At 43.8% G+C, this 22,201-nt stretch overlaps 1 protein-coding gene across 4 annotated transcripts in view; it reads left to right on the top strand.

Moving 5' to 3' along the window:
- The first annotated feature begins 5,466 nt into the window (after positions 1–5,466).
- LHFPL3 (LHFPL tetraspan subfamily member 3) overlaps positions 5,467–22,201 on the top strand; it is a 399,978-nt gene continuing 383,243 nt past the window's right edge. For 2 of the 4 annotated variants that reach the window (XM_048836394.2, XM_048836396.2), the window contains exon 1: positions 5,468–6,107. In XM_048836394.2, coding sequence (XP_048692351.2) covers positions 5,663–6,107 — 445 coding nt within the window. In that variant the 5' untranslated portion in view covers positions 5,468–5,662. Of the gene's footprint in view, positions 6,108–22,201 lie in introns of all 4 variants that reach the window. The other 2 variants (XM_048836397.2, XM_048836395.2) reach the window with 2 other exon arrangements.

Genomic DNA, 22,201 nt, shown 5'->3' with positions numbered 1-22,201 from the left:
TCTCTCTTCCCTCTTCTCTCCCCCCGCAACCTCTCCCCCCCAAATGCTTTAAAAAAACCCAAGAGCACCAAATTAATGGTTAGCAAGCACAGGGACCTTTCCTCTCTCACACCATGTACTCACTTCCCTGAGGATTGCCACAGATGTCTACCTCCAATACTCCTGATTCCTGAAAGTAACCAACAGAATTAGTTAATGGATATAGATACACACACACCCTGCTTATATCTCCATGGTGCTCCAGCTCCCATTCATCACCCTCACGGCAAGGTTAGGTAACATGGTGGTAAAAGTACTTGTGTGTGGCCTGCACACCATTGTTAGCACTGGCAGAGCTGCACCATTGCTGAAAACCGTGTAGGATGTACCTCAGGTGACACTCTCGTGACCTTCATGATGATTCCCTGAATGGAGTTCCTTCATGAGTTCAGGGACCTCACATCATCGGCAGAGCAACCTTTCAACCAGGAGGTGGGAATCTGACCTTTAAATTAATCTCTTCAGAGTTCAGAAACAACTACTAACTAACTATAGGACCTACTAAGATGTTGAGAGCTTGAGTGAAACAGATATGCTACACTTTGAAAACTAAACTTACTGATAATGGAGATGTGACATTAAAAGCTTTCAGCTAAGTAGTGCCAGATCTTAAGCATATTTCCAAACTGTTGGTTTTGAGGTACAGTGTTTCTCCAGTTACAATGGACAGAATGTACTGAATATTAAGGCTACAGGCTACTGTTTAATAACTGAGTCCCTAACTCTATTTCTGAGTTCTTTCTGACATCAGGATGCGGGCACGACTGCTGGAACTTTGCCAGTGAAGCTTTTTATTTACTTTGTCTTGCCCTATCACTAGTAGACCCTAGAACAATAAGTCATCTTTTCCTAAAATCCTCTGGTTGCTCAGCTGTACCTCAGGTTTCCTGCACAACTGCCTGTTATGTTGCTGGAGGAGGGAAAGTTCCCGCTTCATATATAACTGTCAGAATGTAACTTTAAGCATCTAGGCCATTGTGAACTATATTTATCTTTCACAAGATAACCTCTTTAATACATCTCAGTAAGAGCTGACTAACATCCAGTATTTGGCGGGAAAATTTAGAGAACCTAGAAAATAAACAAGAGGAATTAGAAGTAAAAGATGTAATTTTAGGATTACAATCTGGAGAAATTCAGGAGAAATATTTGTTCTTTTATTGTCCATTATATTCTCTTGTTATCCATTCCCATTAAGGTGAAAAGCACCATTAAGAAATCTCAGTACCACAAAGTCACTCCTGCTTGTCAGCCTCAAATATGCCTACAGGAGGCAGGAAACATTATTGTCCTTATATTTGTATTGCAGTAGTGGCTGAGGAGCCCCAGCCATATTTAACTCTCATCTGGTACAAAGTGAAGTTTGTATTCCTCAAAAGAACCAGAAGCTCAGCTCTATTGGTATGAAGTGTAATAGATCTCCAAACTGACCCCTTATATTGTCCTGCCTGCTGGCACTAGAGTTACATTTGGACATTTTCCAATTTATGATGATTTAGTACTTTGAAAAATAAAAACAAAACAGAAGTTAAACAAAAATAACATTTTGTACAACCCATTTCATACATCTGACTCTTAGTGAAAGCCATGAGATGTCTGAAGCTAGCAAGTACGACTAAGTAGCCTAGCCTTGAGGTTGTGGTTTTTTTTAGTACCTAAGACTCTCTGGCTCACAAATTCAAATTCTCATGTGTCAATGCTTCTATGATAAATAAAATGTGTAATTCACTGTGTATGTGGGTCTTTCATTGAAACCTTGAAAACCAGGGTCTTATTTGCTTCTTTTCTCTTGTGCCTTCTCTTCTCTTGTATGCCTTCTTTTCTCTTGTCCCCCACCCCCATGATCCCTATTTTCAAAAGGCTCCTGGATTAAGAGAGCTGAAAATTAGACCTGACAAGAGTATGTTCTGGGAGTTTGGGGGATCTTGAAAAAGAACTGAGTGCCAAGCAGCTTTGCTACTGCTGCCTCTGCACATGTAGGCACCCTCTCTGCCGTCCCCTTATCTGGTCCAAGCAGCCGAAGGCATCACTCATCTATTCGCTATCAAATTCCTGCTGGACCTTTCTGTCTTCCCCAGTCCCTGCAGACATGACATGTCACTGACCTGGTATCAGCTCTGCCCAGTTCCTCCACCACCCTACTTCATTCCCCTAGCCTCTGAGGCTAATAGCAATTGAGCCATCATGCTGCTGGTCTTGCCTCAGTCCAGTTCCCTCTCAGCCTCTCCTCTGCTGAGGATCATTTAGCTCAGTGGTGGGCAACCTGCAGCCCGCAGGCTGCATGGGGTCAGGGTAATTCGCCGGTGGGTTCTGAGACAGTTTGTTTACAATGACTGTCCGCAGGCACCGCAGCTCCTAGGGGCCACGGTTCACCATTCCCAGCCAATGGGAGCTGCAGGAAGCATCGCGGGCCGCAAGGATGTGCTGGCCACTGCTTTCCGTGGCTCCCAGTGGCCAGGAACAGTGAACTGCGGCCACTGGGAGCTGCAGGTGGATGTGCCTGCAGACGGTCAATGTAAACAAACTGTCTCGCAGCCTGGCAGCAGACAACCCTGACAGGCCACAGGTTGCCCACCACTGGTACTTAGCTGGTACTGGCTCTGCTGGAATACACTCTAAGGCTGAACATGTCATATTTCATTAAATATAACTTTTAGTAACATTGAAGCTTTTAAACAATTACAATATCCAGAGATCTGGCTGGCCATCCCTTAGTCCCATTCCCCCGCCTCCCCCCCAAAACACCGCCCCCAAATAGGATAAACTCACTAGAAGATATGATGTTTTTATAGGTCAATGCTTCTGCTAGCTTCTACTGAGCCTCTGAACTACTGGACTTAGTCTCAAACTGGTCAGAAAATTTCAACAAAAAAACAGAAACCATTTTTCACAGAGATTTCCCCCCATTTTCTGAGTATTTCTAATTTTATTTTAGTGTGGTTCTCTGGCTGCATAAGCCATTGCTATCAGTGAGAACATAATCTCCCAATAATTGGAAGAAATCACTTGGACTGCAGTGGTATAGCATAGCCCCTTTCCTATCAGAGCACCTGCCCCCCTACTGATTCCTTTGCACTGCGGCTCTGTGCAGTCTCAGGGAAGGGCAGTCTTCAAAGAGCTTTATACATGTACTTTCAAATAACTCAGGCTGAAAAGCGCAGGTCTCAGGCCGTGCCTTTAACTGTAATAGTGAACAAATCATCATTACCATATGCTAATTGTCTAATATATGCTAATTGCTCCAAAATGTTCAGTGCAACAAACTACACCAGGCCAAAGTCATGTGAACAGAGCTGCCTGTCTCCAGTGATCCTGTTTCCTGCCTCCACTCTCTCATCCATCACAGCACAAGCAGATAGAGCATTGCTGCTGTCTTGGGACACCTCCTTATAACCATGTCTAGCTGCTTTTCCCACAATATTCCCAGAGCCCCCAGCTACTGCCTCTTTTGCACAGGAATAGCAGGCTCAGCAGCCAATGTAGGGCTAATGGGGACCACCTCTGCCTTTACTTTTTGGCATGCATCTGCATGAACCATAACTAACTTACTCAGCTATGTGGGCCTGTCCAATTCTGAATATAGACTGTGCTCTGTGACAGACTGACAACAATATTTTGTATGAACTTTATTGAATTAAGTTAAACCTTAATGAATTGGTTTTAATATCTTTAGGATCCATTCTATTAAAAATGCAACTGTGTATGTGGTATTGTCAGCATGTCCCTTCTCTAAGAAACTGGCTAATGCACTCTCTTGCAAAGTATTAGGAACTTCAAAGGGGCTTTTGGAACAATACCTGTGAAATGGATTTCCTAGGAAGTACCAGAAGTAAAAGGAATGCAAATGGTCCATTTGAAATTCACCCTTTTGAAGCTACACCCTGGACAGGAAAACACATTGTTTACTAATTATCTGCTCCTCGAAAGTCCAGGACTAAGGTCCCAGCACTGTATAAAGCATGGACTAAACATGGTATGAATGTGCTTGTTCTGAACTGAAGGTGTGATGAACTTGTGATCACAAAGGAAATCTCTGGGTGGGCTGATGAAGGACTGCTCCTGCCAGAGCCCACATTAGGCTTATCAGATATCTCCCAAACTCTATGAGCATGCATGTATGTTCTTCTATTGTTTTAAATGTTTTCTCTGCAGTGCTTTTACTGTCTGGTAACTTATAACTGTTGACAATCACTCTGTTATCAGTCTCTGAAGAAAAAGCAAGCAGTTTTGCTATCTCCGCTGGGAATAATACAATATAGGTAGGGAACTGCGCAGCCTGGAAATATGCCAGTCAGAAGGGACTGAGATGCAGGCTTCCATCCCTAGACAGGCAATGGCTAGGGAACTGGACCACTGAGGGAAGATATAGATGCAGCTGCCTTAAACCGTTACACACATCTATTCTTTAGATCACTTCCATAACCAAGCCCTTTTGGGTGCACCCATCCTCAAGCATTCACTTGCTGTATGTGTGCAAAACCACCCTACAATGAAAACCCTATTTGTGCCTCCCTCATGCCTGCCTCCAGAATTTGTGTGTTCAGGTGGCTTGATACACATGGAAGCTGTTACCATTTTTACCCTAAATATTCCATAGCAGTGGAGAATCCCACTTAAAGTCAGATCTTGGAGTCTGGCCACCACTGCTGCAAGTGGCAGGTAGCTCAACCTTATGCCAACAGCTACTGCCCCTGCCTAGGGACTGGTGTCCAATCTTCTGCTCACCTCCCTTGTGCTGTAGACAGCTACTGGATTGTGGGGGACAAAGGACAGTCAGTGCTGTTCGCAGTGTTGTAGCCCTGTTGGTCCCAGGATTTGGGAGTGATAAGGTGGGTGAGGTGATATCTTTCATTGGCCCAACTCCTGTTGGTGAGAGACTCCATGTGCCAGCATGAGTGAGGGAAGTTAGGCAGGTGCCTGAGGCTCTCCCAGCGGTGGCTATGCCAGCCCCCAGAGATGCCTGCGAGAGGCCAGTGGTCTTTACAACACCAGTGACAAGCTTCTAAGCCTGGCGCTCTGTGGGGGAGCCCTTGTGTTTGCAAGGCCAGGTGCACAAGGAGAAGGGGTAGAAACCTCAGCTGAAAACCCAGGAAGCCCACACTGCGGCTGAGTTAGGGGAGCCTGGAGGCTTTGCCCCCATGGACGCCGCGCGTGCCGGGTGGCCCTGCCTGCAGATACTCCCGCTCCCAACTTCTGCGAGCCCCCGGGCCGCAGCCGTTCTGTCCGCGGCCTCACGGCGGCCGGGTCCCAGGCCCCACCCCTTTGCGCGGGGGCAGAGCGCGGCTGCCCCCTGCCCCCCACGCCCAGGGCAGTTGCCCACCTGAGCGCGCGCCTCCCCCTCAGGCCTGGCAGCGGCGGGACGCGGTTGCGCAGCAGCAGCCGCCGCCGCCGGCGAAGCAGCAGCAGCAGCGCGCCTCGCCGCGCCGGGGGCTTTGCACTCGCCGCCGCAGCGCCGGCGACGGCAGCAGGGCGGCCTCTCGCCCGGGCTAGCGCCTGCCGGCTGGGGATGCTCGCCCCCTAGGCGGCGGCGGGGGATGCCGCGAAGCGTGTGACGCTGGGCGGAGGGTCTGGCTGTCGCAGCGCCGGGGCGGGCAGTGCACCGCGCGGGGCTCTCTCGGGGAGGATGCCCGGAGCGGCGGCGGCGGCAGCCTCGGCAGCGGCGGGGATGCTGCCGGCTCAGGAGGCGGCCAAGCTCTACCACACCAACTACGTGCGGAACTCGCGGGCCATCGGGGTGCTCTGGGCCATCTTCACCATCTGCTTTGCCATCGTCAACGTGGTGTGCTTCATCCAGCCCTACTGGATCGGCGACGGCGTGGACACCCCGCAGGCGGGCTACTTCGGGCTCTTCCACTACTGCATCGGCAACGGCTTCTCCCGGGAGCTCACCTGCCGGGGCAGCTTCACGGACTTCTCCAGCCTGCCCGCGCGAGCCTTCAAAGCCGCCTCCTTCTTCATCGGGCTCTCCATGACGCTCATCATCGCCTGCATCGTCTGCTTCACCCTCTTCTTCTTCTGCAACACGGCCACCGTCTACAAGATCTGCGCCTGGATGCAGCTCACCTCGGGTGAGTCAGGGGCTCAGCCAGCACTGCGGGCGCGGGGAAGAAACTTATGCCTGCTGCGGGCACCCGGCTCTCACGGGTTAATGGTGCGGGGGGGGGGGGTTGTCATGCAGCTCCCATTCACCAGCATCTGCCGCCAAGGGTTAATCAACAGTCTCCTAGCGGGGGGAGGGGGGGGTTGGAGAAACATACATGCACTGGCAATCGTTTAGACTGGGTTACTATCCTGCATGCAGTGAAGGGGCAGGGAAAACGCAAATCCCTGACGAAGATGAACACTGATTGTCCAGGGGTAATATCCTCCCCGCAGAGAGGGGACTGGGGTGGGTGAGTGGGTATGTGTAGGGGTGTCAAGTCAAAACTTCCGTGCAGTAACTGTGCCCGGAGTTAAAGTCACCCCGTGGAAGGAGAGAAGTAGGGAGATCATGCTAATACATGAAAAAGCTTAACTGCATTAACAATTTAGATTACCTATCTGTATCCGACCTTGTCTACACTGTGATTGCCTGTAATGTACTGAAGCGTATGCTAGAGTAACATATGACCGCTGTCTCGTCCCCTCGCATCCTCATAAAAACAGATGTGTGCCTTAGAAAGCCGCCCCAGTGAGCAGAAATTGTTAAATAAAACAGAGAGGAAACTAGAAACTAAACCATGTACCTCCAAGCCAGAACATCCATTTGGACAGGGCTGGCATATTAAGAAGTGTAGTGAAACCACCAGCAAAAATCTGTCCTCTAGTAGACCAAAGGTCATAACAAAATGGTAGGGGAAACCTGGGGATGCTATAAAGAGGCCACATAGAACACAAAAGATTGACTGCTGGAGGTTATTTGCAGTAGTATTGTAACCTGTTGAAGGTTAGACCTTAGTGCGAATTTCCATGTAGTTACCAGGAAACCTTCCTCCTTTCAGTGACATCACAGGATGAAGTCTTGTTATTCTTGCCAGGCTGGAGGGCAGCTGAGGTCGTTGGATTCTGTGTGTGTGTGTGTTTAACAAGATTTATTTCCTTCCCCGCCCCCCCCCCCCCCCATCCCCATCCCCATCCCCATGGCAGAAAGATAGAAATCCCATTGTAGTTATTATTTTCAATGTAAAGGTATGCAAACTTCATCTGAAATTCCTCATCACAGGCATGTAGTGCCTTCCTCAGGAAAGTGCACGGGGAAGAAGGAGAAACACGGAGAGAGAAACCCTGAGCATCCCTAGTATTCCCTCCCTCGGTTTCTAAGCAAGCTATAGTTTGGGTTAGGAGAGAGGAGCAGGATGGGGAAGGGTATAACAAAGCTTTGAAGAGCCTGTGGAAAATCTTAGGTTTTGGCAGCAGGAAGTAGAGGAGAGAGGAATGAGATCCAGAGTTAAGAAGGAAATAAAAGCAATTTTCACAAGAAAAAAAATTCTGTAACAATTTTGCAAATTGGATACAATTAATTTAGGCTTGAATAGAGACTGGGAGTGGCTAAGTTATTATGCAAGGTAACCTATTTCCCCTTGTTTTTTCTAACCCTCCCCCCCCCAAGACGTTCTTGTTAAACCCTGGATTTGTGCTGGAAATGGCCCACCTTGATTATCATACACATTGTAAGGAGAGTGGTCACTTTAGATAAGCTATTACCAGCAGGAGAGTGGGTTTGTGTGTGTGTTGGGGGTGGGGGGTGAGAAAACCTGGATTTGTGCTGCAAATGGCCCAACTTGATTATCATACACATTGTAAGGAGAGTGATCACTTTAGATAAGCTATTGCCAGCAGGAGAGTGGGGTGGGGGAGGTATTTTTTCATGCTTTGTGTGTATAAAAGATCTTCTACACTTTCCACAGTATGCATCCAATGAAGTGAGCTGTAGCTCACGAAAGCTTATGCTCAAATAAATTGGTTAGTCTCTAAGGTGCCACAAGTCCTCCTTTTCTTTTTGGGGAGGACCTGAGCATGATGTCTAAGCACAAATCTCACCTGCCCTCCTGCGGAAACCACTGAAGTTGAGATTTTTGCTTTGCAGAAATAAGCTGTTTGGAAGCACAGGGAAATGTCTCCAAAATTGGTATTACAGTTACTTCTCCAGTCTCCTTAGTACAGCTAAATTCATTTAATTTTCACAGCTCTGATTCTTCCAAGTTGTTTGTTCACTATTATTTAATTTGTCATTTACAGTTACTGCGTGGTAGGAATTTCTTGTCTGTTCAGAATGGGTTTTCAAGTTCTTCATGTTTCTTATGTACTGTTTGTTTATATATTCTAGGTATACTTGCTGGTTGTTTTGTTTATAGTGTTTAAGTTTCTGCACAGAACAATGGCTTCCTTTATCACTTTGGGACTGATCCTGAAGTCAGTTAAAGTCAATGATGATAGCTTTGCCACTGACTTCAATGAGAATAGGAATTGGCCTATTATATTTGCACTGGGAATCTTGTGTGATATTAGCCACTTCTTTTTCTCTCCCATAAAATACCTTCAAATATGCTGTTAGTTTTATGGATCCTCCTTGACGCAGGGGGTTGCAAGCTGCATTTCTTTGCACCACTAAGGTCCCCGGTGCTCTACTGGGGATTTGCTGTCTACCAAGACAGGTGGAGCTTTGACCTGTGGCCAGGGCTCCACAGAAATCTACCTGGTAGATGGTGCTGTGAATATGCACTGAACTGGTGAATCCCCAACCTGCTTTGGTCATGCACCTTACACGGCAAGTGCAGTTAACTTTCCAGATCACTGGTATAATTTCCAACACCAGAGACCAGAGGGCCCGATTTACACAAACAGAAGCCACTGTAAGCCAGGAATGATTTTTGGCTCTGTGACTTTATTCCTGTGCAGTTGAGAAAAAATGCTTAGAAATCACAGCACAAATTTGGCTGTTTGAAAAAAGAGTTGGTTGGATTCGAACCATGCTGCACACACACAAGGATTGCACTGATGACTTGTGTTTCATTTTTCAAGCAAATCTGAAGTGCAAGATTTTCAAAGCTCCAAAGTTGGCCTAACCACTCCCATGGAAGTCAACAATGGGAGTTTAACCATCATCTTCAATGGGAGCATAATTTAGCCAGTGCTGAGTTCAATTGAAAATCATATCTGATCTTTTTCATTCCAAAATGAAAATCCCATGGAAATGAACTTATAATTATAACGCTGGTTGGTTGTCTTTCATTGTCAGCTCTTTGTGAAAGCCTTTGGGGGAGAAGGACTAGAAAGATACAGGATACTGAAAGGGTCGGACACTGCTGCTTTGCTTAAATATTATATCTTAATTTCGCTATTATCTGATCATTCAATTTAAAATCAGGCTTCAAAAATCTGCCTCAAGGATAAAGAAATGTGACTGAAAATCCACAATTGTAGATCCTTGCAGGTTGCATGCTTTTAAGATTTTATAGCAGAAGGCGGCATGTAATTGCTGTGGAATAGTGAAAAGAAAAGGAGCACTTGTGGCACCTTAGAGACTAACCAATTTATTTGAGCATAAGCTTTCGTGAGCTACAGCTCACTTCTTCGGATGCATACTGCGGAAACTGCAGAAGACATTATATACACAGAGACCATGAAACAATACCTCCTCCCACCTCACTCTCCTGCTGGTAATAGCTTTTACCAGCAGGTGAGTGGGGTGGGAGGAGGTATTGTTTCATGGTCTCTGTGTATATAATGTCTTCTGCAGTTTCCACAGTATGCATCCGATGAAGTGAGCTGTAGCTCACGAAAGCTTATGCTCAAATAAATTGGTTAGTCTCTAAGGTGCCACAAGTACTCCTTTTCTTTTTGCAAATACAGACTAACACGGCTGTTACTCTGAAACCTGTGGAATAGTGGTATAAGTAGAAAAGAAAATCAGCATTACTCCGTTTCAGTTCTGCACTTCCACAAGTTCTGTCACTTTCTGTTTTTGTTGTTGTTTCATTATTTTAAGAGTGTAGGTCATTCAGCATAATAAGTATACAATGTGGTTCTCATAAATAAATGTTATAATAATAAATAAAATGTTAGCTAAATAGACATATGTCTATTTAGTTCAAGAACCAAGCACCTTTGAAGTAGTAAAATATGCATATTTCTACTGAAGTGTGTTGCATATTTTATTTTGATACATCCTAAAATAGAAGAACACAATGTAGTGCTTTTATTAAATTTGGCAATAGTAGAGGTGCTGCATTTACATATGAAGGATCAAACACGAAGGTTGATGTCTTTTGATGATACCACATTCAGTTCTCATTCAGCCTAGGGGATTTCACTTGAGTTAGGGTGGCAGGAATGGGCTAGGATTTTGGTTTTAAAAAACCTTCAGGACATAGTTTATAATAACTCATGTAGGAGAGACTTACAGATGATATGGCCCTTATTTGGAAACAGAATTTTTATTTGAATAAAAGATAAGTGATATCTGAAACACATACACTTTAATCTCTCTTTCTGGGTATGTAATGCTTGATTAGCCAGAAGAATGTGAGAAAAATTACACTTCAGGCTCTCAATTGTGTAGCTGTAGAAGGCATATATTAAATTCCGTAATGATTTTTGTCATGTTCACACTCTTTTTGTCATTACACGTGTACGGATATCAATAGGCAATTTCATATACTGAGAGCCAACTATAAGGGCCCAATTTTCAGTCCATGACGTCCACTCTTGCACCTGCAAAACTGTATATTCAAATATTTATACATGCACTTTGAACAATTTGAACACCTGCATGCACACAAATGTTGGACTCTACACCGATTTTCTGTGTTAGAATCTGTATAGACCTAGACCAGAAGCAGGCACAGGTATGTGCATGTACAACTTTTCCCCTTCACATGTGGAAACTGGTTATTTTGCTCCTTATTATTTATCAAGCATCCAAAGCGTTCTAGGTACCTCACAGATCAAGTCATGTCTCAGTCTTCTTTTTCACAAACTAAAGAAACTGAGCTCATTAAGTCTCTCACTGTAAGGCATTTGTGGTTGCTTTTTATGTTTGTTTTGGTTTTCTTGGGTCACTGTAAGATTGTAAGTTCCAGGTAAGGAAAAAGTAGACAAACACAAGGAAAGTGCAGAAACATCTATTAAACCACGCTGGTATGGAATGCATAGCAATATACAGGCTTTTAAATAGAATCATAGTTCTGTGCACTGATTAAGATGGCAAGAGGGGTGGCGTCAAAATTAAAGGGCCTGATTCTCCACTGTCTTGCACCTTGTGTTGTCATTTACACTTGGGTTAAGTCTGCAGGACCAGATAAAATTCTTGCATGAAAACTAAAAGAGCTGGCTATGGAGGTCTCCAAGTTATTGACAGGGATAGTTAACAAATCTTATAATACTGGGTAAATGCCAGAAGATTGGAAAAAAGCCAGTGTTCTGCCAATATTTTAAAAGGATAGACTGGAAGACCCAGGTAATTGTAGGCGAGTTCTCCTGACGCTGATTCTTGGCAAGATTACAGAAAGGTTGATCTAGGATGCAATCAGTAAAGATTTAATGATGGAAATATAACTAATGCCAATCAACATGGTTTTATGAAAATAGGTCTTGTCAAACAAAAGTGATATAGTTGATGAGATCACAGATTTGGTTGATAAATATGGCTGTATTGACATACTATAAAATGCATGGACTTTTCTAAGGAATTTGACCAAGTCTTCCATGATATTCTGATTTAAAATAATAGCGCTATACAAAATAAATACAACCCATATTAAATGGATTAAAAACTGCCTAGCTGATAGATCTCAAAAAATAATTGTAAATGGGGAATAATCATTCAGCGGAGATGTTTTTAGTGGTATTCCACAGGGATCTGTTCTCATCCCACTGCTATTCAATATCTTTATCAGTGACCTGGGGAAAAAATATAAAATCATTGCTGGTAACGTTTGCAGATGACACAAAAAATTGGTGAATGATAAATATAGTAAGTGTAAGCGGAGTCAGGATGAGCACCACCCTGACATCTGGTGGTGAGGTGTGGCAAGTTGTGGAAAAGAACTTCAGGGGCTGATCTCATTTGCATAGGCACACCCATCCCACCTAGAATGAGGCCATAGCTGCCCAAGTGGTCACTTTGGCTGCTGTGGGATCCCCAGTGTCTCTGTTATTGGGGCAGGAAGAATAAATTGTTATTACCCTGATTATGGGAATCAAGGACAGTGGAACTGTACTTGGCCTTTTGTGATGATGGAGGGACTCGCCATCAACTAAGTAGCACTCGCTAGGCAAGGGACATGGGTTCCAAAACTCTGTGAATTGAGATAGGCTGGGGACAGGTATTAATACTTGGTGGTATGGGCCCCCTGGTGAGGGCCTTACATGCTAATTGCACGTCCTCCTCTCTCCGCTGTGGAATATCAGAGCTAATTTTGATTCTATTAGGAGTCTGGTTTCAGGCTGCTGAGCTGAATTCACTTTGGGCTAATGGTGCACCGGCGCTGAGGCTCCCCTACTACAAGCTGAAATCACAAAAGAGCTAAACTTACTAAGAGCTGAAATCACTGAGTGTTGTGGGGGAGCCTGAAGATATATGGTGGAGCAGTTTGCGGGACGGCGAGCGGCTGGTGGAGCAGAGCAGTTCGCGGGACGGCGAGCAGAGCAGTTTGCGGGACGGCGAGTGGAGTGGCTGGTGGAGCAGAGCAGTTTGTTGGATGCCTAGAGCAGCTCATGGGGTGGCTGGCAGAGTAGAGCCCCATGAAGAGGTGGGGCCATCAGCTCTGGACCACGTAAGGTGCCCCTTAAACACGCCCCCCCAAATCTCCACCCAGGTTGGGAGGTAAAACTCTGCAGATAAACTTTTGAACTCTGGGGCTGCCCTGACCAGGGACAGAGACTTTTGGGTTGTTGGACTTTTGGGACTTTGGGTGATTTTGGGTTGCTGGACTCAAGAACCAAAGGGAAAGGACATGCCCCAATTTGCTTGGGGTGGGTTTTTTGCTCATGGGTTGTGTTATGAATCCTGTTGGTGGTGTTTCCCCAACATAATGCCACATTGTTTCTCTCTGTTATTAAAAGACGTTTTTGCTACACTCAGACTATGTGTTTGCAAGAGGGGAAGTATTGCCTCTTGGAGGCGCCCAGTGGGGATGGTATATATTTGTCCCAGGTCACTGGGTGGGCGCTCGAGCCGGTTTTGCATTGTGTTATTGGAATGGAATCCCTAGATACTGAAGCCGGCCCTTGTTGCTGCCAACTCTGACAGGCAGAAGGGTTACATAAGGAAAGGTCAGTTTTACAGAGTGATATAAATCATATGGTAAACTGGGCATGCTTGAACAACATGTGTTTTAATACAGTCAAATGCAAGTTCCTACCTCTAGGAATAAAGAATGAAGGATGGGATTTATAGATGGGAGATTGTATTATGGAAAGCAGTGATTCAGAAGGGGAATTAGGATCATGGTGGATAACAAACTGAACATGCCCTCAGTGTGATGCTGTAGGTAAGAGAGTTGATGTGATCCTTTTGATGTATGAACCAGCAAGTATCAAGTAAAAGTAAGGAGGTGATATTACCACTCTGTACAGCATAAGTGAGACCACTGCTGACATAATGTGTCCAGTTCTAGTATCTGTGCTTTGAAAAGGATATTGACAAATTAGAAATGATTCATAAAAGGGCTACAAGAATGATCTGAGGTCTGGAATAGACTTCCAATGAGAGCCTAAGAAGCTGAATCTGTTTAGTGTTTCCAAGAGACGGTTAAGAGGTGACTTGATTGCAGTCTACAAGTATTGACATGGGGAAGAGATTTCTGGTAGTAGAGGGCTTTTTAATCTCGCAAAGACATAACAAGAACCAGTGGATGGAAGCTGAAGGTAGAAAAATGTGGACTAGAAATAAAGTGCACATTTTTAACAGTGAGGGTAATAAACCATTAGAGCACCTTACCTAGGGGGTTGGTGGATTCTCTGTTGTCTGAAGTCTTTTTAAAACAAGATTGGATGTTTCTTTCTAAAACATATGCTGTAGCTTATCCAGAGGTTATGGGGTTGATGCAGGAAACGCTTGGTGAAATTCTATGGCCTTTGCTATGCAGGAGGCCAGACTAGATGATGATAATGATTCCTTTTGGACTTAAAATCTATAACTAAATAGCTGTATAATGGTACAAAGGAGAATTCTTCACTCACACCTTTTTTAGCATTTTGCACTCACTTTTCACCCCCTCTGTATAAATGCAGTGAGTACACAAGACCTGAGACGGTAGAAAGTCAGACCCAGAACATCCATAAGGATTTACATAGTTTCAACAGCGATACCAACTCTAGTTAAATTAAATACTTCCTCACCAGATTGAGCTGACTGAGCTTTTCAGTTCCTGTTGGGAAAAGTGGGCTGTGGATCTGTTAAGAAACAATTCTGATAAAAGGCAGAGAGGGCTCTGACTGCAGCCAAACCAATGCAGACTCAGTGTATTGGGGGGCAGGATACCAAATCCCTGCACAAAGAAGAGTGAGGTTGTGCATTGCGTGGGGTCCTTGCATATAGGGAAAATTAGGAGCTCGCCCATAAGAGAAGTGAGGGCGGGGCTGCTACAGCCACCGATTATCTTCAGTTGAGGGGACAGTGCAAGAACTGAAGGGGCTACTGGAAATTTGAGGCTGCTTTAGTGGCCAATTTCTCTACGTAAAAGAATAAATGGGCACAAATCAGATGTCAAGAATTATAACATTCATAAACCAGTCGGAGAACACTTCAATCTCTCTGGTCACTCGATTTCTGATCTAAAAGTGACTATTCTTCAACAAAAAAACTTCGAAAACGGACTCCAACGAGAGACTGCTGAATTGGAATTAATTTGCAAATTGGATACAATTAACTTAGGCTTGAATAGAGACTGGAAGTGGTTGAGTCATTATACAAAGTAAAACTATTTCCCCTTGTTTATTCCTCCCCCCCCCACCCCACTGTTCCTCAGTTAACTCCTAGAAATGTGCTGGAAATGGCCCACCTTGATTATCACTTCAAAAGGTTTTCTCTCCCCCCACCCCACTCTCCTGCTGGTAATAGCTCATCTTAAGTGATCACTCTCCTACAATGTATATGGTAAACATCCATTTTTGCATGGTCTATGTGTATATAAATCTCCTCACTGTATTTTCCACTTTATGCATCCGATGAAGTGAGCTGTAGCTCACGAAAGCTTATGCTCAAATAAATTGGTTAGTCTTTAAGGTGCCACAAGTACTCCTTTCCAGGGGGGTTGTGATCCATCAGCTGGGAATCATTGAGAGAGTGGATCAGTGGGGCAAAATACGATAGTGCATGAAGTTGTCCAATCAACATGAGGAAGAATTCCATTTACTTGGAAAAAAAATCCGTATATGAGAGGCAAAAAGAAACCCGAGAGAAGGCATGAAGAAAGGAGAGCATCAAGCATGGAACATTGGCAAACCAGGTACTTGTGCATGAGTGGTAGGGTTTCAAAAGCACTCAGCATTGGCCTATCTCCCAAATCTGTGGGAGGTGTACTATTGACTTTGTTGGGAGCAGAGTTAGGCCATTGCCAAGTATTTTTGAAAATCCCACACAGAAGATTTAATGAAGAAAGTTTCTATATAAGAAAATGAAACAAGGATGAGGAGCAGCATGGTACAACTAGATACAGTAGAGTATATTTTATGAAATAAGGTCAGGTGAGTTTCAAGCATGGAGACATCTATACCTTTTTAGAAGTGTAATGTACTGTGGTATAAACAGCCTAACTTTGATCCTACAAAGATAAAAACACCAGACATATCAGGACCAAAAATTTGTAGCATGATCAGACAGTCTGGACTCAGTATTTGAAAACCAACAGGATCCAGCTTTGAAGAATGACAAGGTCACAGTAGTGAAACATCACAAAGAAATAAAACTAAAAACATGTGTTCGCTCAGAAATGGTGAACTGGAAAAAGAAAGACATGAAGAAATCTAAAGGTGGAAAAGTCTGCAGAATTTGATAACATCAGTTACAAGTGGCATTGTTAAAAAAATGCAGTGGCAGCATGACAGAGCGGATAGCTAGAATATGCATCATTGTGTGGAACAGTGTGCAAATCCCAATTACTAGGAAAGAAAATTATAGCTGGAATCCTTAAGAAGGAGACTATAATGTACTCCAAGATCTGTCTATTCTAAGAAAGATATTATCCATCTTCATGGCTGGCAGATTGAGAGACGCAGAAGACTTGAAGCAAGTTGCCCTTAGAATGAGAAGGTCATATAAAACATAGGAAAGGGATGCTTGATTTTCTCTATGAGAAGCCAGATGTAAATTTCTGAATTTCATTTAGTATAAAAAGTAGCCAATAGCCTCTGTCGAGAGTCTCTTTGACACTAGCATATCATGTGCTATTTCAGAAAAGATAATTCAATCCAATAACTGAGACTATATCAGAAAGAAAGGGCTGAAGGATATATGGTTTATGATAAATTATGATAAATAATTGATGAGATGTCATATTTCATCCTCCTCCTTTTTCTGGTTATGTTTTAGATGCTATAAATATGTGTGAGTAAGATAGACATAGACCTTACAAGGTCAAATTAAAATGTGCTGAGTTATGATATTTAGAAAATACCACTAGTGAAACCTTGTTTTTGTTGGCATAGGGCCAAAATCTATTTGCCTTATTTGCAGGAATAGCCTATTGAATGAGACAAGTAGTCTCATGTAAGTAACGTGAGCAGAATTTGGCTCATAAGAGTGTGCCCTCAGTCTGCATTTGGAAGTGATCTTAATTTCAGTTCAATAATACTTTCTTGACATGAGGAGTTATTAATGTTTCAAAAAATATAACCAAAATATGAACAGATCCCTCAGGGTCAGGGATATGGGGTGGGGAGGAGATGTGCCAGCAGATGCATATTATTATTATTCCTCCCAACAACAACATCCATATGGGAAATATGCAAAAAGTTATTGCATCCTAATATCCCTCTGCATCATGGAACATCCTCCTGGTTCTTTACCTCCTGAAAGTGAGTAGGCAAGAGAAGCCCTGGCAACAGTTATATTGGAAGGGCTCAGATAATAGTATGATGGCACAAGGTCTCTGCATGCATGACCATGTGCATCTGGTAGATTCCTGGAGACCAGTAGGTTCCCAGGCAGTATTCCCTGCTCATTCTGTGGCTATGCATATACTGAGAAAGAGTACTTCTCAGCCTGCCAAGGACCAGAGCTGGGACGCAGTGTGGCAAAGACCCAAAATGAGGGGCACAAAAAATTAACTGTGCAGGAAACTTAAAATCATATGGTATTCATTCCTTTAGTTTAAATGACTCTCTAATCTCAATATAATGAGTCACTTTGTGATTTGATTTTCAATTATATAAGTAAGGGGAGGCCAAACTTTTGTGGACTATAGGTAGCTTTGGGACTAAAATGAGCAATGTCCCTAAAAATAAGGTGCACTTGAGACCTGTGTTAGGAGGTTTGGGTCTGTGTGCAGAACGTATCCACCAATTTTGTAGAAAGTTGTTACGCTTTTTGGCATACAGAGATAAGAAAATATGGGCCATGGTTGTCAAAAACAGAAATGAATCTTACTAACTGATTAGGACAATGTGTTTCAGGATAAGATTTCCCCCAGGAATTCATCTACTTAAACTCAGCTACTAAATCTTAGAGTATTATGTTCCCCAACATGGCAGTGGATCTTCACTAGGAAAGCTTAAAGTGTAGCTTCCCAAAGAGTTAATTTAAGATTCTTAGATTAATTCCCTGAGAGAGAAATTATGGTCTCTGTCTTTCAGCAAAAGAAGAATTTATCATTCTTACTGCTTTTTCTCCTCGAAAGAAAGTTAATTACTACTTGGCTCCTTTTTCTTAATATTTCTCTTTCAGATTACTCGGTAAAATTATATCACCAATTAGTAAAAGAATGACACTTAACTGCAAGTATAAGCATGATACCACAATAATATCATTTCTCAAATTAGATATCTAAGGTTTGCTGCAGATATTTCTTTCCCTGTACGGGGTGGAGGGTTCAGATTGCAAGAGAAAACTAAACAAGTCTTTTCATTGACAATCTGTTGATTCATGTTGGATGGGCTTGCTTGGCAATTCCTTGTTAGTTTTGAATAAACTGTGGCCAGGGAACCTGTAACTTGGGCAACTTTAAAGAAGGATTGGATGCCTGTAGTCTTGTGAACAACCAGATTTATCAGCAGATTGCATCTTTAGCAAACAGACTTCTTTCTGGTTAAAGCCATCTTTTATTACTTTTCTAGGAAGTGGCATCCATCAGCATAGCAGTGCTACAGTAGAGAGCATCCTTCACATAGGACCAGATTTTCACAAGCGCTCAGCTCCCAATTTAGGTGTCTAAATGGGAACTGAACTCTTTACAAAATAGCCATTAGTGACTATCTTTGCTTTAAAATGTCATGCCTTGCCTTCTTGAATTCCTCTTCCTTGTATCAAATTCAAAGCCCTATTGGCTTGCCAGCCATGCATGTTTGAATTTAAGATGTGTGAGATGGTTTGCATCTTTTTGAAGAAAATGGTGCTCCTTTTTGACCTGAGCAGCTAGTCAGAATTTGGGACTCAGGGATGTTCCAGTTGGAAGTAGAAATTGATGGAGTCTTTGTTTATTTATCTATTTTCTTTAATGCAGTTTTGTTTGTTTACAAGGAACACAGGAGGAACCAGGAACAAAAGGAGCATTTTTTAGCTTACAGCCCCAAGCCTCTTTAGCCAACAGACCCCAAAGCTCTTTCTCTATAGCTTTTTCCAGGATCACACTGTGCTTACAGGTTGCTGCTTGGTGCATATACATACGCTTCCCCATTTCCCCCCACCCACTACTCAGCAAACCCTCTTGGTTGTAAACCTGCCCGGGAGATTGCACTATCTTTTGTCTTGGGGGGTGGGAGGGCTTTTTGTTAACTCAACCTGACAGCAAAGTTAATTGAAGGGTGCGTTCAGACCCAATCTCAAAGAAGTTTGTGGTCCAAGCAGTCGCCAGTACCTCTCAGCAGAACAGAAATATACATCAGCTCGCACACCACCTCGCACATCACCAGTTGTCAGGCAGATGGCCTGGTGGTTGCATCAGCTTTAATTTCAGAATCCATTTGTGAGGAATTGCAAGTCTAGATGAATGCTCTTCTCTATTCTATTTCATTTACTGTGCTCATCACCACACTATGCTTACTTTCTCCACTTAAAAATAAACAAAGTGACCAACATCTGTCAGTCAGGCAAGTGGGCTTTCTTTCTGCCCCCTTCCTCCCCACCTTAATTTCCATTTCTGTCTTGCACTCTGACCAAAAAAGAGCCATTATTCTCCTTCGCCCCCAGGGAGACAATCTAATGGGATCACAGGACACAACTGCTGCATTAAGATCCATTATAGCAGCTTTTTGTACCCACAATATGCATGTAAACTGGGATGTTTATAAGAGAGATTAATCTTTATAAGAGAGAAATCTACTGTTTGATTGTATAGGACTAAAGGGAATAATAACATTAATCTCTAAACCTGTTTTAAAAAATCAGGGCTTTAAAAAAAGATTGTTTACAAACTTCAAATTCTACAAAATATTTGGTGTAGTATTGCTAAGCATGTTACTTTGGGAAGGTACCCCTTGTCATCGACATAGCATAATTATTTTGTGATGTCAAGCTGCTATGGAAACTATTTTACAAAGATCAGGGTAAAGATGCAACTAAAATCCTTCTAACTTGTTGACATTCAATTTACCACTGGCCTCTATTTTGTGTGTAAGTAGGTTTGTATTGCACATATCTAATGCAGAAGGTGTGAGCCTGACCCTGCGCTCCTCACTCAGGCAAAATAGAAGGCTTGCATGAGGAAGGACTGCAGCAGCAAGTTCTATGTCTATATTTTTTATTATTTCTTTCCCCCTCCTTATCTCTGAAATATCTTATTCCCTGGGTGTTTGTGTGAGAGAAGAGGGATCTTTTGTCAGCAAGGGAATTTAATGGATCAAAGAACCATGTGTAATATGTGTTAGCATGAAAAAAAGTACTTACTGAATTACAAATTAAGTATATTCTAGACTCCTAAAAAGTCTTTACAATCTAGTGCATACAACGAACATATGTGAACCTGGACAATGAATATTTAAAACCCTCAGAGGTAGCTCTGGTGATCTAGGTATCTGGGGGAATTCCTGGCCGCATTGAAGTAAATGCCAATATTCCCATTGATTTCAGTGGTTCTAGGATGTCACCCCTGGTATATAAAATAGTCAAATTCAACCGTATAACAAGGAATTGGCTGTTGTGATTGCAGAGTCATTGGCCATTATCTTTGAAAACTCGTGGTGATCAGGGGAGGTCCCGGATGATTGGAAAAAGGCAAATATAGTGCCCATCTTTTAAAAAGGGAAGAAGGAGAACCCGGGGAACTACAGACCGGTCAGCCTCACCTCAGTCCCTGGAAAAATCCTGGAGCAGGTCCTCAAGTAAATCATTTTGAAGCACTTGGAGGAGAGGAAGGTGATCAGGAACAGTCAACATGGATTCACCAAGGGCAAGTCATGCCTGACCAACCTGGTTGACTTCTATGATGAGATAACTGGCTCTGTGGATATGGGAAAAGCAGTGGACGTGATATAGCTTGACTTTAGCAAAGCTTTTGATACGGTCTCCCACGGTATTCTTGCCAGCAAGTTAAAAAAGTATGGATCGGATGAATGGACAATAAGGTGGATAGAAAGCTGGCTAGATTGTTGGGTTCAACAAGTAGTGATCAATGGCTCGGTGTCTAGTTGGCCGCCAATATCAAGTGGAGTGCCAAAGGGGTCGGTCCTGGGGCCGGTTTTGTTCGACATCTTTATTAATGATCTGGATGATGGGATGGATTGCACCCTCAGCAAGTTCGCAGATGACACTAAGCTGGGGGAGAGGTAGATGTGCTGTAGGGTAGGGATAGGGTCCAGAGTGACCTAGACATATTGGAGGATTGGGCCAAAATAAATCTGATGAGGTTCAACAAGGACAAGTGCAGAGTCCTGCACTTAGGAAGGAAGAATCCCATGCACCTCTACAGGCTGGGGACTGATTGGCTAAGCAGCAGTTCTGCAGAAAAGGACCTGGGCATTACAGTGGATGAGAAGCTGGATATGAATCAGCAGTGTGCCCTTGTTGCCAAGAAAGCTAACAGCATGTTGGGCTGCATTAGTAGGAGCATTGTCAGCAGATCGAGGGAAGTGATTATTCCCCTCTATTTGGCACTAGTGAGGCCACATCTGGAGTATTGCGTCCAGTTTTGGGCCCCCCACTACAGAAAGGATGTGGACAAATTAAAGAGAGCCCAGCAGAGGGCAACGAAAATGATCAGGGGGCTGGGGCACATGACTTACGACGAGAGGCTGAGGGAAGGAATTGGGCTTGTTCAGTCTGCAGAAGAGAAGAGTGAGGGGGGATTTGATAGCAGCCTTCAACTACCTGAATGGAGCATTCCAAAGAGGATGGAGCTAGGCTGTTCTCAGTGGTGGCAGATGACAGAACAAGGAGCAATGGTCTCAAGTTGCAGTGGGGGAGGTCTAGATTGGATATTAGGAAACACTGTTTCACTAGGAGGGTGGTGAAGCACTGGAATGGGTTACCTAGGGAGGTGGTAGAATCTCCTTCCTTAGAGGTTTTTAAGGTCAGGCTTGACAAAGTCCTGGCTGGGATGATTTAGTTGGTGTTGGTCCTCCTGAGGTCACTTCCAACCCTAATCTATGATTCTATGATTTCAGTGAGTTTTAACTACCGTAACTCCTCACTTAAAGACATCCTGGTTAACGTTGTTTCATTATTACATTGCTGATCAGTTAGGAAACATGCTCATTTAAAGTTGTGCAATGCTCCCTTATAACGTCGTTTGACAGCCTCCTGCTTTGTCCACTGCTTGCAGGAAGAGCAGCCCATTGCAGCTAGCTGGTGGGGGCTTGGAACTAGGGTGAACCGGCAGCCCCCCATCAGCTCCCCGTTCCCCTAAGTTCCCTGTGCAGCAGCCACCTAGCAGGCTATCAATTGCTGGCAGTTCAGCTGTCCCCACTGTGCTGCTCCTGCCCCCTGCCTTGGGGCTGCTCTCCAGAACCTCCTGGGGGGAAAGAAGGGGGTGTCACAGGGTTCCCTGGAGGCTTTCTCCCTCTTGAGCCTGTGCCCTCTGTTTAGGCT

Source organism: Caretta caretta, chromosome 1 (genome assembly GCF_965140235.1).
Source record: "Caretta caretta isolate rCarCar2 chromosome 1, rCarCar1.hap1, whole genome shotgun sequence".
In the NCBI taxonomy this organism is placed as follows: domain Eukaryota; kingdom Metazoa; phylum Chordata; order Testudines; family Cheloniidae; genus Caretta; species Caretta caretta.
The sequence above is the reverse complement of the archived record's forward strand: the minus strand, read 5'-3'. Positions and strand labels throughout refer to the sequence as shown.